This window comes from Dipodomys ordii, unplaced genomic scaffold (assembly GCF_000151885.1).
Source record: "Dipodomys ordii isolate 6190 unplaced genomic scaffold, Dord_2.0 Scaffold17, whole genome shotgun sequence".
Taxonomy (NCBI): Eukaryota; Metazoa; Chordata; class Mammalia; order Rodentia; family Heteromyidae; genus Dipodomys; species Dipodomys ordii.
This window is the reverse complement of record NW_012267233.1, coordinates 15,251,278-15,265,669: the sequence shown is the minus strand read 5'-3', so window position 1 is coordinate 15,265,669 and position 14,392 is coordinate 15,251,278. Positions and strand designations below refer to the sequence as shown.

The 14,392-nt window shown below is 41.4% G+C and overlaps 1 protein-coding gene across 2 annotated transcripts in view; it reads left to right on the top strand.

The window, feature by feature from the left end:
• Dpy19l4 (dpy-19-like 4 (C. elegans)) overlaps positions 1–14,392 on the top strand; it is a 59,676-nt gene that overhangs the window by 40,865 nt on the left and 4,419 nt on the right. For both annotated transcript variants that reach the window (XM_013012430.1, XM_013012431.1), the window contains exons 12-16: positions 807–926; positions 3,000–3,120; positions 5,657–5,713; positions 6,376–6,458; positions 11,145–11,277. In XM_013012430.1, coding sequence (XP_012867884.1) covers positions 807–926; positions 3,000–3,120; positions 5,657–5,713; positions 6,376–6,458; positions 11,145–11,277 — 514 coding nt within the window. The remainder of the gene's footprint in view (positions 1–806; positions 927–2,999; positions 3,121–5,656; positions 5,714–6,375; positions 6,459–11,144; positions 11,278–14,392) is intronic.

Below are 14,392 nucleotides of genomic sequence, written 5' to 3'. Positions count from 1 at the left end.
TGTAGCTCAAGTGGTAGAGCGCTTGCCTTGAGCTGAAGAGCTGAGGGACAGCGCCCAAGCCCAGAGTTCAAGCCCCACGACCGACCAAAAAAAAAAAAAAAGAGTTTCTCGGGGGCTGGGAAGGTGGCTCAGTGGTAGAGCGCTTGCCTTGCATGCATGAGGCCCTGGGTTTGATTCCTCAGCACCAAATAAGCAAAAAGAAAAAAAAGCTGGAAGTGGTGCTGTGGCTCAAGTGGTAGAGCGCTAGCCTTGAGCTGATGAGCTGAGGGACAGCGCCCAGGCCCAGAGTTCAGGCCCCACAACCGGAGCCAAAAAAAAAAAAAAAAGTTTCTCTGACTTTCCTGCCCAGGCTGGCTTTGAACCTCGATCCTCAGATCTCAGCTTCCTGAGTAGCTAGGATTACAGGCATGAGCCACTGGCACCCGGCCCATTTCACTTTTTTATGAACAATATTAGCTGGGTACTGGCAGCTCATGCCTGTAATCTTAGCTACTTAAATAAAATAAAATTAAATTAAAAAAAATCTTAGCTACTTAAGAGGCTGAGATCTGAGGATTGCAGTTGAAAGCCAACTTGGGCAGCAAATCTGTGATATTCTTATTTCCAATTAACCACCAAAAAAGCCCAAAGTAGAGTTTGACTCAAGTGATAGAGTACAGAAAGCTCAGTGACAGTGCCCAATTTCAAGCTCCAGGGCCAGCACAAAAACAAAACAAAAAAATTTAAATTTTCAGGGATGGCCCTCAAAGATGCTGAACAAAATGGCTTTTTTTTTTAAACTTTAAAAATACATTTCTTTTTTATAGTGGCATGTCTATCAAAGAAACAGTTACTCTTGAAGATGGGCGAATTGGAGAAAGACCAGAAATAATTTATCATGTAATCCACACTATTTTATTGGGTTCTCTTGCAATGGTTATAGAAGGGTAAGTGTACTTTATTTGATGTTTGTTTTTGCAAAGATTTTCCCTTTTATTGGTGGTACTGGAGTTTTGAACTCAGGGCTCCCTTTTTGTTTTGTTTTGTCAGTCATGGGGCTTGAACTCTGGGCTGGGCGCTGTCCCTCAGCTCTTCAGCCCAAGGCTAGCACTTTACCACTCGAGCCACAGCACCACTTCTGGTTTTCTGGTGGTTTATTGGAGATGAGAGTCCAACAGCCTTTCCTGCCCAGGCTGGCTTTGAACTGCAGTCCTCAGATCTCAGCCTCCTGAGTAGCTAGGATTATAAGTGTGAACCACTTGCGTCCCGCAGGGCCCATTCTTCATAGAGTAGGTACTGTACTATTGAGCCATTCCTCTAGCTCCTTTTTGTGCTACTTTTAATTTTTTTTAATTTCTTTTTATTTCTTATTGTTATTATAAAGGTGATATACAGCAGGTTACAGTCACATAAATCAGGTAATGAGTATATTTTCTTCTTTTTATTCTTTTGGTCATCATGGGGTTTGAACTCAGGGCCTGGGTGGCTATCCCTGAGATCTTTTGCTCAAGGCTAGCTTTCTATCATTTTGAGCCACAGCTTCACTTCTCATTTTCTGATGGCTAATTTGAGATACGACTTTCTTGTCTAAGCGGGGTGAACCTGATTCCCCGAATCTCAGCCATCTGAATAGCTAGGATTACAGATGTGAGCTACTAGCACGTCACTTATCATAGATTTTCTTTTTTTTTTTTTAACTTCAGAGTCCAATTAGCAATTTTTGGTGGTGATCACCTGTAATGCCAGTACTTAGGCTGATGCTGAAAGATCATGCACATTTAAGACCTGTCCAGGCTGGGCACTGGTGGATCATGCCTATAATCCTAGCTATGCAGGAAGCTAAAATCTGAGGATTGTTGTTTGAAGCCAGTGTGTACAGGAAAGTCCATGGGACTTTTATCTTCAGTTAACCACCAAAAAGATGGAAGTAGAGCTGTGACTTAAAGGGTAGAGTGCTAGTCTTAAGCAAAAAAGCTCAAGGGCTGCATTCAGGCCTTGAGTTGTAGCCCTAGTACTTGCACAGAAGAATCCCCAAAACAAAAACAAAACTAAAGTAAAAACATATTCCATTTAAAACCTTAAGTTGTGGGCTGGGAAGATGGCTCAGTGGTAGAGCGCTTGCCTTGCATGCATGAGGCCCTGGGTTCGATTCCTTAGCACCACATAAGCAAAAAGAAGAAAAAAAGCCGGAAGTGGCGCTGTGGCTCAAGTGGTAAGAGTGCTAACCTTGAGCTGAAGAGCTGAGGGACAGCACCCAGGCCCAGAGTTCAGGCCCCACAACCGGACCCCTCAAAAAAAACAAACAAACTTAAGTTGTGTGTATAGTAATTAAATACATATTAGGAATTATAATGTACACATGTATACATATGTATGTGTATATATATACATACATATAGGTGTATATATGTGTATGTATATAATCCAGGCTATATATGTTAGCCCAGATTGCTAGAAATGGTGTTCCTATCTAAGAGGATTTAAAAGTTTTTTATGTTCTGCCAAATTGTTTTCTGAAAAAGCTGAGTACAGCCGCGCGCTGGTGGCTCATGCCTGTAATCCTAGCTACTCAGTAGGCTGAGATCTGAGGATCGAGGTTCAAAGCCAGCCCAGGCAGGAGAGACCTTGAGACTCCTATCTCCAATAAACCACCAGAAAACCGGAAGTGGCGCTGTAGCTCAAGTGGTAGAGTGCTCGCCTTGAGCTGAAGAGCTGAAGGACAGCGCCCAGGCCCAGAGTTCAAGCCCCACGACCGACAAAAAAAAAAAAAAGCTGAGTACAGTTTTGTTACACCCTCTTCAATATAAATGTTTTAACTCCATCCTCAATTTTTAACTCATATGTCTTACTGATTATTTAATCACTAGATAGCAATCTGTTGCTGAAAATTTGAGGCTAAATAAGCTTCTTTCATTCTTCCTTTACGTTTTGGTATTTTTGTAGGGAGTTTAATTCAGTAGAGAGGAATCAGAAACATGAGGTCCATGGGATATGTGATACACGATTATTCTGTTTTCCAGCTTAAAATATATTTGGACTCCTTATGTGTGTATGCTAGCAGCATTTGGTGTATGTTCCCCTGAACTTTGGATGACAGTTTTCAAGTGGCTTCGGTTAAGAAGTATACATCCAGTATTGTTGGTGAGCTGTTATTTGTGTTTATTCAATATAATATAAAATGCAAATAAATAGGAACTATACTGAATACTACTGAAATAGAGTGAAAAAATACATAATGACTTACAGATAGAAAAAGAGATCCTTTTATAAACAACAAATAATTTTGGATTTATAATTAAAGGATTTCAATTGATACAAATAAAAGCATGAAAGGTACGTAATTGTGGTGGCTCATAACTGTCTTCCTAACTACTCGCGAGGCTGAAAATTCCAGATTAGCCCAATCAGAAAAGTGTGCAGGACTCTATCTCCATGGAAGAGAAGCTGAATGTGGTGGCATGTATCTGTATTCCCACTATTGACAGGAAGCCTAAAAGTATGTTGGTCATACTTAGGCACAGTCCCAAGACTCGGTCCTAAAAATAACCAGTGAAATCAGGCCTGATGCCTTGGGTTGAAACCACTACTACTGCCACGATAAATAAGTCAGTTAATCTAATTAAAATAATAAAAATGAGCCAGGTGCCGGTGGCTCACGCCTGTAATCCTAGCTACTCAGGAGGCTGAGATCTGAGGATCGCTGTTCAAAGCCAGCCCGGGCAGGAAAGTCCATGAGACTCTTATTTCCAATAAACCACTAGAAAACCAAAAACCAGAAGTGGCGCTGTGGCTCAAGCAGTAGAGCGCTCGCCTTGAGCTGAAAAGCACAGGGACAGCGCCCAAGCCCAGAGTTCAAGCCCCACGACTGACCAATAAAAAAAAAGAAAAAAGTAAAAATGTAAATAAGTATGAGTTTGGTAGAAATTAATTTTAATTGTTTCATTTTTTTTAGACCATACTGCGGCTTAAACTCAAGATCACACACTTGTTCTTTTTACCTTCTACCACTTGAGCCATGCCTTCGTTTTTTGTTTGTTTGTTTGTTTTGGTTATTGGGCTTGAACTCAGGACCTGGACACTGTCCCTGAGTTTTTTTTTTTTGGGGGGGGGGTCCGCTCGTGGGACCTGAACTCTGGGCCTGGGCTCTGTCCCTCAGCTCTTCAGCTCAAGGCCAGTGCTCTACCACTTGAGCCTCATCGCCACTTCCGGCATTTTTCTTTTTGCTTATGTGGTGCTGAGGAATTGAGCCCAGAGCCTCATGCATGCAAGTCAAGTGCTCTACCACTGAGCCACCTTCCCAGCCCCCTGTCCCTGAGTTCTTTTGCTTAAACCTAGTGCTCTACCACTTTGAGCCACAGCCCCACTTCCATTTTTCTGGTGGTTAATTGGACATGCAATCCTCATATCTCAGCCTCCTGAGTAGCTAGGATTATAGGCATGAGCCACTGGTGCCCAACTAGTATTTACCTTTTTAATGGTCAGCCTTGTATTTATTTAATTTTTGCTGGTTCTAGGGCTTCGACTCAGGGCCTAGGCTCTATCCTTTAGCCTCTCTGTGCTCAAGGCAAACACTCTACCACTTGAGCCACAGTGGCACTTCCAGATTTTTCTGTTTATGTGGTACTGAAGAATTGAACCTAGGGCTTCTACCACTGAGCCACATTACTAGCCTCAGCTTTGTATTTATATAATAAATGTGTTAGTTTCCCTCTACTTGCTGCTTCATATGTTGAGAGAGAGAGAGAGAGTGAGTTTGTCAATACAGGGATGTTTCAACTCAGGGCATTTGAGTCACTCCTCCAGAATTATTATTTATTTATTTATTTTTGTCAGTCGTGGGGCTTGAGCTTGGGCCCGAGTGCTGTCCCTCAGTTCTTCAGCTCAAAGCAAGTGCTCTACCACTTGAACCACAGTGCCATTTCTGGTTTTCTGTTGGTTATTTGGAGATGAGAGTCTCACGGAGTTTCCTGCCCAGGCTGGCTTTGAACCGTGATCCTCAGATCTCAGCTTCCTGAGTAGCTAGGATTACAGGTGTGAGCCACCAGTACCCGGTGCCCTCCAGAATTATTATTACTATTATTATTGTCAGTAGTGGGGTTTGAACTCTGGGCCTGAGCACTGTCCCTCAGCTCTTCAGCTCAAGGCTAGCGCTCTACCACTTGAGCTACAGTGCCACTTGCGGTTTTCTGGTGGTTTATTGGAGATAAGAGTCTCATGGACTTTCCTGCCCGGGCTGGCTTTGAACCACGATCCTCAGATCTCAACCTCCTGAGTAGCTAGGATTACAGGCATAAGCCACCGGCACCGGGCTTTTTTTTTTGGTCAGTCATGGGGCCTGAACTCTGGGCCTGGGTGTTGTCCCTCAGCTCTTCAGCTCAAGGCTAGTGCTCTACCACTTGAGCCATAGCACCCCTTCCGGCTTTTTCTGCTTATGTGGTGTTGAGGAATTGAACCCAAGGCCTCATGCATGTAAGGCAAGCACTCTACCTCCGAGCCACCTTCCCAGCCCAGTGAACCTCTGCTGAAACCCGGAAACCAGAATTATATTTGAAACACATAACTCTATCACTTCATTTGATGAACTAGATGCCATGAAGATCTTCAGTTGTTCATAGAGTCAGTCCTCTAAAATATACTCTAAAATAACTTGTCCTCGTTTTTTTCTTTAATGCTTTAGGCTCTTTTTCTGAGCATGGTTGTACCTACTATAATTGGTCTCAATTTATGGAAAGAGGTAAGAAAACCAAGTTTTTATATTACTGAAAAACACTAGCTATCATGTAATGATAAATTTACATATGAGGATAGGAAAGTTATTAAAACGTTATTTTAACCAAGTAAGTCTTTCTTAGCAATGCTTCATTTAAAAAAAAGAGAGAACATGATGGCAGTGCCAAACAGTTTTAGCGTACCATCTGATGCATCAGTAGTTGAATGCCATTGTTAATTCAACTTATAATTGATAAAGGAAATGGCTGTGTAAAAACATCTTAATATTTTAAAATATTTTGGTTACTCCAAAGTGTTAGTAAGTCTTAATGATATAAATTCTTTGGCTTGCAATAATGTAGCCTAAAACTAATTGCTATAAACCTAAAACTTACCTGATCTGAAATGTATTTAACATGTGTATGTGGAAGATATAATGCTTAATTGGTTGCTAGTGATAAAATTATTTACTGATTCTAGGCAGTGAATTTTATTGTAATATAGATGATTTGAATTGAGAATAATGAGTAGATCACTGAAGGGATAAAGAGACTCATGACATTCAAGTCAATGAGAATAGTGTTGTAATTTCATTTGTCTTTTGTTAGTTTTTAGAGCACCTGAACAGTTTTAAACTTTACAGTTACTTACCTACATATCCTTTGGGTATTTTGTTGTGCATTTCAGTTTTTTCCCAGATTAATGACAGAATTGACGGAACTACAGGAATTCTATGACCCAGATACAGTGGAGCTTATGACTTGGATAAAGTAAGAATTGAATTGCCCAAGACTATTAATAAGCTATTAACTTTCATTACATGCTACCCAAGGGATTGGGGGAAAATGAAAAACATAATACTTTCCATTGTTCCCATATTCTGTGATTTTTAAGTATACTCTTTGATTGGGCTTTGTCATTTTAATATTTCTTTTTTTTTTCTGCCAGTCCTGGGGCTTGAATTCAGGGCCTGGGCACTGTCCTTGAGCTTTTTTTGTTCAAGGCTATTGTTCTACCACTTGAGCCACAGTGCTGCTTCTGGCTTTTTCTGTGCAGTTTATTGGAGATACAAGTCTCTCGGACTTCACTGCCTGTACTGGCTTCAAACCGTGAGCCTCAGATCTCTGTCTCCTGAGTAGCTAGGATTTTAGGCATGGGTTACCAGTGCCCAGCCTTAATTTTCTAATTAAGTTTACTTCTATTTTAAAGTACAATATTGATAAGTATGAGGTTGGAGAGACCCACCCAACACTAGAAATATCAAATAGGGATAGGTACTCTTAGGGCTTGAACTCAAGGTCTAGGTGCTATTCCTGAGTCCTTTCGCTGGAGGTTAGCACTCTACCAATTTGAAGTACAGCACTGTTTCTGGTTTTCTGGTGGTTGGAGAGGAGTCTCATGGACCGTACTGTCCGGTCTGGCTTCAAACCATGACCCTCACATCTCAGCCTCCTGGGTAGGTAGGATTACAAGCATGAGCCACCCGTGCCTGGATCTCTTTTCTGTATATAGTCAAAAAGGATACTGTTCATTCTTGTGTTGGAGTTGTATGGGTAGTAAATTGCTGATCTGGATAACCATAGGGTTTTTTGTTGTTTAATTTTTATTTATTTATTTATTTATATGGATCCTGGGGCCTGAACTCTGGGCCTAGGTGCTCTTCAGCTCAAGGCTATGCCCTACCACTTGAGCCAAAGTGCCACTTCTGGCTTTCTCTGCTTATGTGGTGCTGAGGAATCGAACCCAGGGCCTCATGCATGCGAGGCAAGCACTCTACCATTGAGCCAACTTCCCAGGCCCTGGGTTTTGATTTTAATGTCAAAGCAGAATAGGGGATCTGGTGTTGGGATCTCTGCAAGCAGAGAACTGGAATTGAGATTCCTTCACCATACAAATATGTAACCTAGAGATTTAAAAGGCCAAGGAAGGATCTAATAATAAAATATCCAAAGTAGCTGTGTCTTTCCTGGTCCAAACAGACGTAAAGAGAAATTCTCTTTGTTAATTTGTAGCATTGCACCTGAATTCACATTGGTTTGTAGTTTGAAATTATACTTTTTTTTAAACTAGGAAGCCTCAAGTCAAGAAACTGACATAAAAAGTGGTCTTTTTCCATTGGTTTATCCCTGGCAATCACTGTCTTTGATTCTGGTATCCTGAATCTTGTATATATATTGATCTGATTTGGGGAAAGGAAGGTGAATAACAAAATGCTGAAACAAGGACAAAGGATGACCCATTGCAACAATGAGACTCACAAGGCACTATGTTGGAAATGAACTCTATAACTTCAGGGGAGGGAAGGAGAAGTGCTGGAGGGAAAGTTTAGTGGGAGAAAAACAAAAGCATGGGTAATCATATTGACAAAATTGTGCTGATTACTCATGTAAGTGTAAGCCCTCTGTACAGCGTCTTTACAATAAAATCAAATAAAAAATAAAAATTACATAGAAAAAAGATTACCAAAGTTTTTTTTTTTTTTGGTCGGTCATGGGGCTTGAACTCTGGGCCTGGGCGCTGTCCTTCAGCTCAAGGTGAGCGCTCTACCACTTGAGCTACAGCGCTACTTCCGGTTTTCTGGTGGTTTATTGGAGATAGGAGTCTCACGGTATCTCCTGCCCGGGCTGGCTTTGAACCATGATCCTCAGATCTCAGCCTCCTGAGTAGCTAGGATTACAGGCGTGAGCCACCAGCGCCCAGCTACCAAAGTTTTTAACTACTCAAAAAAAAAAAATAGTTGTGGGTTGGCCTGGTAGATATGCTACTTTCTCAACTCAGGCTACACAGAATTCCTAAATAAATTTTCATGAGGTTGAGCTCTAAAATTACAAACACAATGAGAAACTTCAACATAGCAAATATCAGCCATTATTTGTGATAAGCAGCTTAGACCCTTAGTAATTTTTGTTAATGTATGAGTGCATTTGTTTATGTAACAGATTGCTACAAAACTTTAGTGTTTACCAGCAATAAATGTTATTTTTCACAGTTTAGGGAGTCAGCAGGTAGACACAGTGGGAATTCTCTCACCTTGAGCAGCAGCTCAGATGCTCCTAGAAAACCTGTCATGACTTCTTTCACCAGTTTAGGATTGGCTAGATTTCAGCTGAGGGGGTCAGACTGATTTGCCCATGTGTCTAGGGGCAGGTTTGAAGGTCAAGCATATTTAAAGCTGTGCCTATATTGTGTTGGCTATTTTTCTGTTGGTCAAAGCAAATTACATAACTATAGTACTAGGAAAAGCTGTTATTACAGCGTGTGTGTGTGTGTGTGTGTGTGTGTGTGTGTGTGTGTGTGTGGACATGAAAATGGAATGAAACACTCAGACTTTGGAAATGAGCAAAAAAGAAGAAACATGTTTCTGCAGTGAACAGTCAGTTTGTAGAGTAGATGCATAGAAATGAGTATTGCTTTTTCTTATTTTTTTCCCCTTTGGTCATGGGGCTTGAACCAGATCTGGGCCTGGGCTCTGTCCCTGAGCTCCTCAGCTCAAGGCAAGCACTCTACCACTTGAGCCACAGTGCCACTTCCGGTTTTCTGGTAGTTAATTGAAGATGAGTCTCATGGTCTTTCCTGCTCAGGCTGGCTCTGCACCATGATCTTCAGATCTTAGCTTCCTGGGTATCTAGGATTGCAGGTGTGAGCCACTGGCACCCAGCATAGTTGTTTATTTATTTGTTTGTTTTTAAAGAGGGCTTGTTACTAAAAAGACTTGTATATATGTTCTACAGATAATGTTCTACAGATCATCCATTAAAACTTTTTGTAACTTGTATTTACCATTGAGGAGTACTGACAATATAGCCTTCCTTCTGTTGTCAGTAACAAAAGAAGTTTCTGGTTTGTAGGCGTGGTACACGTAGTAGAGTGAGTATCTGCCTAATCCTGAGTTCAGATTCCATTACTAGGGGAAAAAAGTAAAAGAAGAAGTTATATGCTTTTGAAATTTATATGCTTTATATTTACATTTTACATATATATTTTATTCATATGAAAATATTGTGGTAAATCACAAAGCACTATAAAACCAAGGCAGACAAATATTTGTGATTTACCATAATATTTTCAACATATAACAAAGGCCTAAACAAATGGATTTTGGACCAAAAAATGGGACATTTTTATCTGATATATGATTTATTCTATCTTATGTCCATTTTCATTGAATGCTTCCTGAGGACAGTGGCTAAGTTATATCTCTTCATTTCCAGAGCATGGCACTATCCATAGTACATAGTAGATGGGTGCTGAGTGTTGAACATATGAAGTGAATAAATAAAGGTAGAGCTGAGAAAATAGCTCAATGGTAGAACATTTGGTTTTTATGTCCAAGTCCATAGGTTTGATCTCCCTATACTGCATTCATTGATGGATGGATGGATGGATGGATAGATAGATAGATATAGAGATGCATTAGAACAATCCAGTGGAGTGTGTTTATAGTTTTCCCACATTCTAAACGTATTTTCTTTCTGGAAGTTTGTGCCATGATCCTGGCTTGAAAGACCATACGTATGTTATATAAATAGTCATGAGTGAATATAGGGAAGGAGCAGAAGAATAGATGGGTCTGGTAGCAGTTGAGTTGTGTTGGTTAATATTTACAAAAGATGATTTGAGAATTTATAGTATCACCACTGAACTAGCCAAAATAGTATATTCTTGTCTGTTAATTTACTGTTATTTTTAATGGCATTTACATGATTAGACTTACTGTTTTCCTGTGCTCCTTTTTTTTTATTACTCCCTTGCACAACTTCTTGAAAATAACATATTAAAATAATTTCTGTATCTTCACTCAAAATAATCGTGTGCGTGTGTGTGTGCGTGTGCATGTGCGTGTGTGTGTGTGTGTGTGTGTGTGTGTGTCCTGAGTTTTGAACTTAGGCCCTCGGTCCTAACTCTAAACCTTTTTGCTCAATGCTAGCGTTCTACCACCGGAGCCATAGCACCACTTCTGGCTTTTTTTTTTTTGGTAGTTAATTGGAGATAAGAATCTCACAGAGAGGGAAGGTAGCTCAGTGGTAGAGTGCTTGCCTTGCATGCATGAAGCCCTGGGTTCGATTCCTCAGCACCACATAAAGCAGAAAAAGCCAGGAGTTGTGTTGTGGCTCAAGTGGTAGAGTGCTAGTCTACAGCTGAAGAGCTGAGGGACAGTGCCCAGGCCCAGAGTTCAAGCCCCATGACTGACAAAAAAAAAAGTCTCACAGACTTTCTTGCCTGAACTAGCTTCCAACAGCAATCCTCAGATCTCAGCCTCCTGAGTAGCTAGGATTATAGGTGCAAGCCTTTGGTACTAGGCTAAAATAATGTTTTTTAAGTGCATCCATAAATTAACTGAATGATTGAAACAGTGTATTATACATTGTAAGCTACCTGCTATTTCAGAATTGATGTAAATCATTGAGCTTAATAGTGTACTTGATTTTCATTGTGCATCTCTTGGTTCTTTGCAGAAGGCAAGCTCCAGTTGCAGCTGTGTTTGCAGGGAGTCCACAGTTAATGGGTGCAATTAAGTTGTGCACTGGATGGATGGTGACCAGCTTACCTCTTTACAATGACGATGATCTTCTCAAGAGAAATGAAAATGTAAGTCATATTGAGGACTACATTTAGTTTTTTTATAGCACTCTATCAATTTAGCATACTTCATGCTAATGCGTATGTTGCTAGTTAGGTAGGAATATCCAAACAGTTTTAGAAGAGCTGATTTACTTTGGTTTTAAAAGTTACATAATAAATTTACCAAGGGATGGGGCTGGGCAGGTAGCTTAGTGGTAGAGTGGCTTGCCTTGCATGCATGAGGCCCTGGATTCGATTCCTCAGTACCACATAAGCAGAAAATGCCAGAAGTGGCGCTGTGACTCAAGTGGTAGAATGCCAACCTTGAGCTGAAGAGCTAAGGGACAGCACCCAGGCCCACAGTTCAGGCCCCACAACCAACAAAAAAAATTTACCGCCGGGCACTGGTGGCTCATGTCTGTAATCCTAGCTACTCAGGAGGCTGAGATCTGAGGATCATGGTTCAAAGCCAGCCCGGGCAGGAAAGTCTGTGAAAATCTTTGTTTTGTTTTTGGGTCCATTTGTGGGCCTGAACTCTGGGCCTGGGCACTTTCCCTCAGCTCTTCACCTCAAGGCTAGCACTCTACCACTTGAGCCACAGCACCACTTCCGGCTTTTTTTTTCTGCTTTTGTGGTGTTGAGGAATCAAACCCAGGGTCTCATGCATGCAAGGCAAGCGCTCTACCACTGAGCCACCTTCCCAGCCCATCTCCAGTAAGACCACAGAAAACCCGAAGTGGCGCTATAGCTCAAGTGGTAGAGTGCTAGCCTTGCTGAAGAACTGAGGGACAGCGCCCAGGCCCACCATTAACCAAAAAAAAAAAAAAATTTACCAAGAAAATCCAAAATTAAGTATTATTTTCTTTGTTTTAAATATCAATACTGGCTGGGTGCTGGTGGCTCACCCATGTAATCTAGCTACTTAGGAGGCTGGGATCTGAGGATTGTGGTTTGAAGCCATCCCAACCCAGGCAGGAAAGTCTATGAGACTCTTTATTTCCAATTAACCACCAAAATACCAGAAGTGGTACTATGGCTCAAAGTGGTAGAATGGTAGTATTGAGCAAAAGAGCTCAGGGACAGTATGCAAACCCTGAATTCCTCATGACTGATCAAAAATACAAAACAAAACAAAAACCCACAACAAAATACCAATACTGGTCAGGTACTGGTGGCTCATGTCTATAATTCTAGCTGCTTAGCAGGCTGAGATCTAAGGATATCAGTTCGAAATCAGGCAGGAAAGTCTGTGAGACTTATCTCCAATTAAACATCATGAAATCTAGAAATGGAGCTGTGTCTTACATGGTAGAGCACTAGCTAGCCTTGAGTGAAAAAGCTCAGGGACAGCACTCAGGCCCTGAGTTCAAGCCTAAAATTTGCAAGAAAAAAAATGTAGGGGGGGCTGGGAAGGTGGCTCAGTGGTAGAGTGCTTGCCTTGCATGCATGAGGTCCTCAGTTCGATTCCTCAGCACCACATAAGCAGAAAAAGCCAGAAGTGGGGCTGAGGCTCAAGTGGTAGAGTGCTAGTCTACAGCTGAAGAGCTGAGGGACAGTACCCAGGCCCAAAGTTCAGGCCCCACAACCAACCCCCCAAAAAAGAAAAATGTAGGTAGGTAGGTAGATGGATGGATGGATAGAGAGAGAGAGATAGAGAGACAGATCTGTATCTCAATAGTGTTTAGTATTGGTATGTTTCTAGGGAAAGCATTCAATTTTCCATAGTTATCAGGGGAACTGATGTATAGTATTTTAGAAAGGTAAACTTTACTTTGAAAACATATTTTTCTCAAATTTTGAAGTAATATATCTTGGTATGCTTTGTCTTTCCAAGCTAAAATTCTGTTAATAGTTAAATCCTATCATTTAGCTGGACTTGTTGTTATGCCTATAATCCTAGCTACTTGGAAGATGGAGGCAGGAGAAATACAATTTCTTTGTATGTGTGTGTGAGTGAGCACACGTACACATGCACACCGGTACTATGGCTTGAACTCAGGCCTCATGCTTTCACTTAGCTTTTTTGGTCAAGGCTGGCACCTACTACTCAAGCCATACCTCTGCTTCCAGTTTTGTTCTGGTCAGTTGGAAATAAGAATCTCATGGATGTGGCGCTGTGGCTCAAGCGGTAGAGCGCTCACTTTGAGCTGAAGAGTGCAGGGACAGTGCCAAGCCCAGAGTTCAAGCCCCACAACCAACAACAACAACAACAAAAAGAATCTCATGGATTTCTCTGCCTTGGCTTGACTTTGAGCCTAGATCCTCAGATCTTGGCCTTCTGACTATGTGGATTATAGGTGCTAGCCACCTTTTGTAGTCTAGGATTGTAATTCTAGGGTCAGACTAAGCAATTTAGTGTTTCAATTTAGTGGTAGAGTATTCACCTAACATTTACAAGACCCCAAATTTAATCCCCAGCACTACAAAACCAAAACAACTCTTTTTTGTTGTTGTTGTTGTTTTTCAGTGGTAGAGCATTTTCCTGGGCATAAGGCCTTCAGTTCTACATGTAGCACTTCATAAACAGCCAAAGCAAATCTGGTGCTTGTGGCTCATGCCTATAATCCTAGCTACTCAGGAGACTGAGATGTGAGGATGGAGATTTGAAACAAGCCTAGCAGGAAAAATCTGTCTCTTAACTCCAGGTAACTAAAAGACACAAGTGGAGCTGTGGCTCAAAGTAGTAGAGCGCTAACCTTGAGCACAAAAACTCAGAGACAGTGTGCAGGCCCTGAGTTTAAGTTCTAGGACCAGCACATGCACATACATACACACAAGAACAGAACCAAAACAACAGTATTAAAAAAAAAAGGCAGACTAGAACTCAAGTATTCTAATGCTACTTTTAAATTTTTTTGTGCTAGTCTTGAGGCTTGAACTCAGGACCTGGGTGCTATCTGAATTTTTTTGCTCAAAGCTAGCACTCTACCACTTGAGCCACAACTCCATGTCTGGCTTTTTTTAGTTCTTAATTGGAGATAAAATTCTCACAGATTTTTTTTTTGGGGGGGTCCACTCGTGGGCCCAAACTCTGGGCCTGGGCGCCGTCCCTCAGCTCTTCAGCTCAAGGCTAGCGCTCTACCACTTGAGCCACAGCGCCACTTCTGGCTTTTTTCTTTTTGCTTATGTGGTGCTGAGGAAT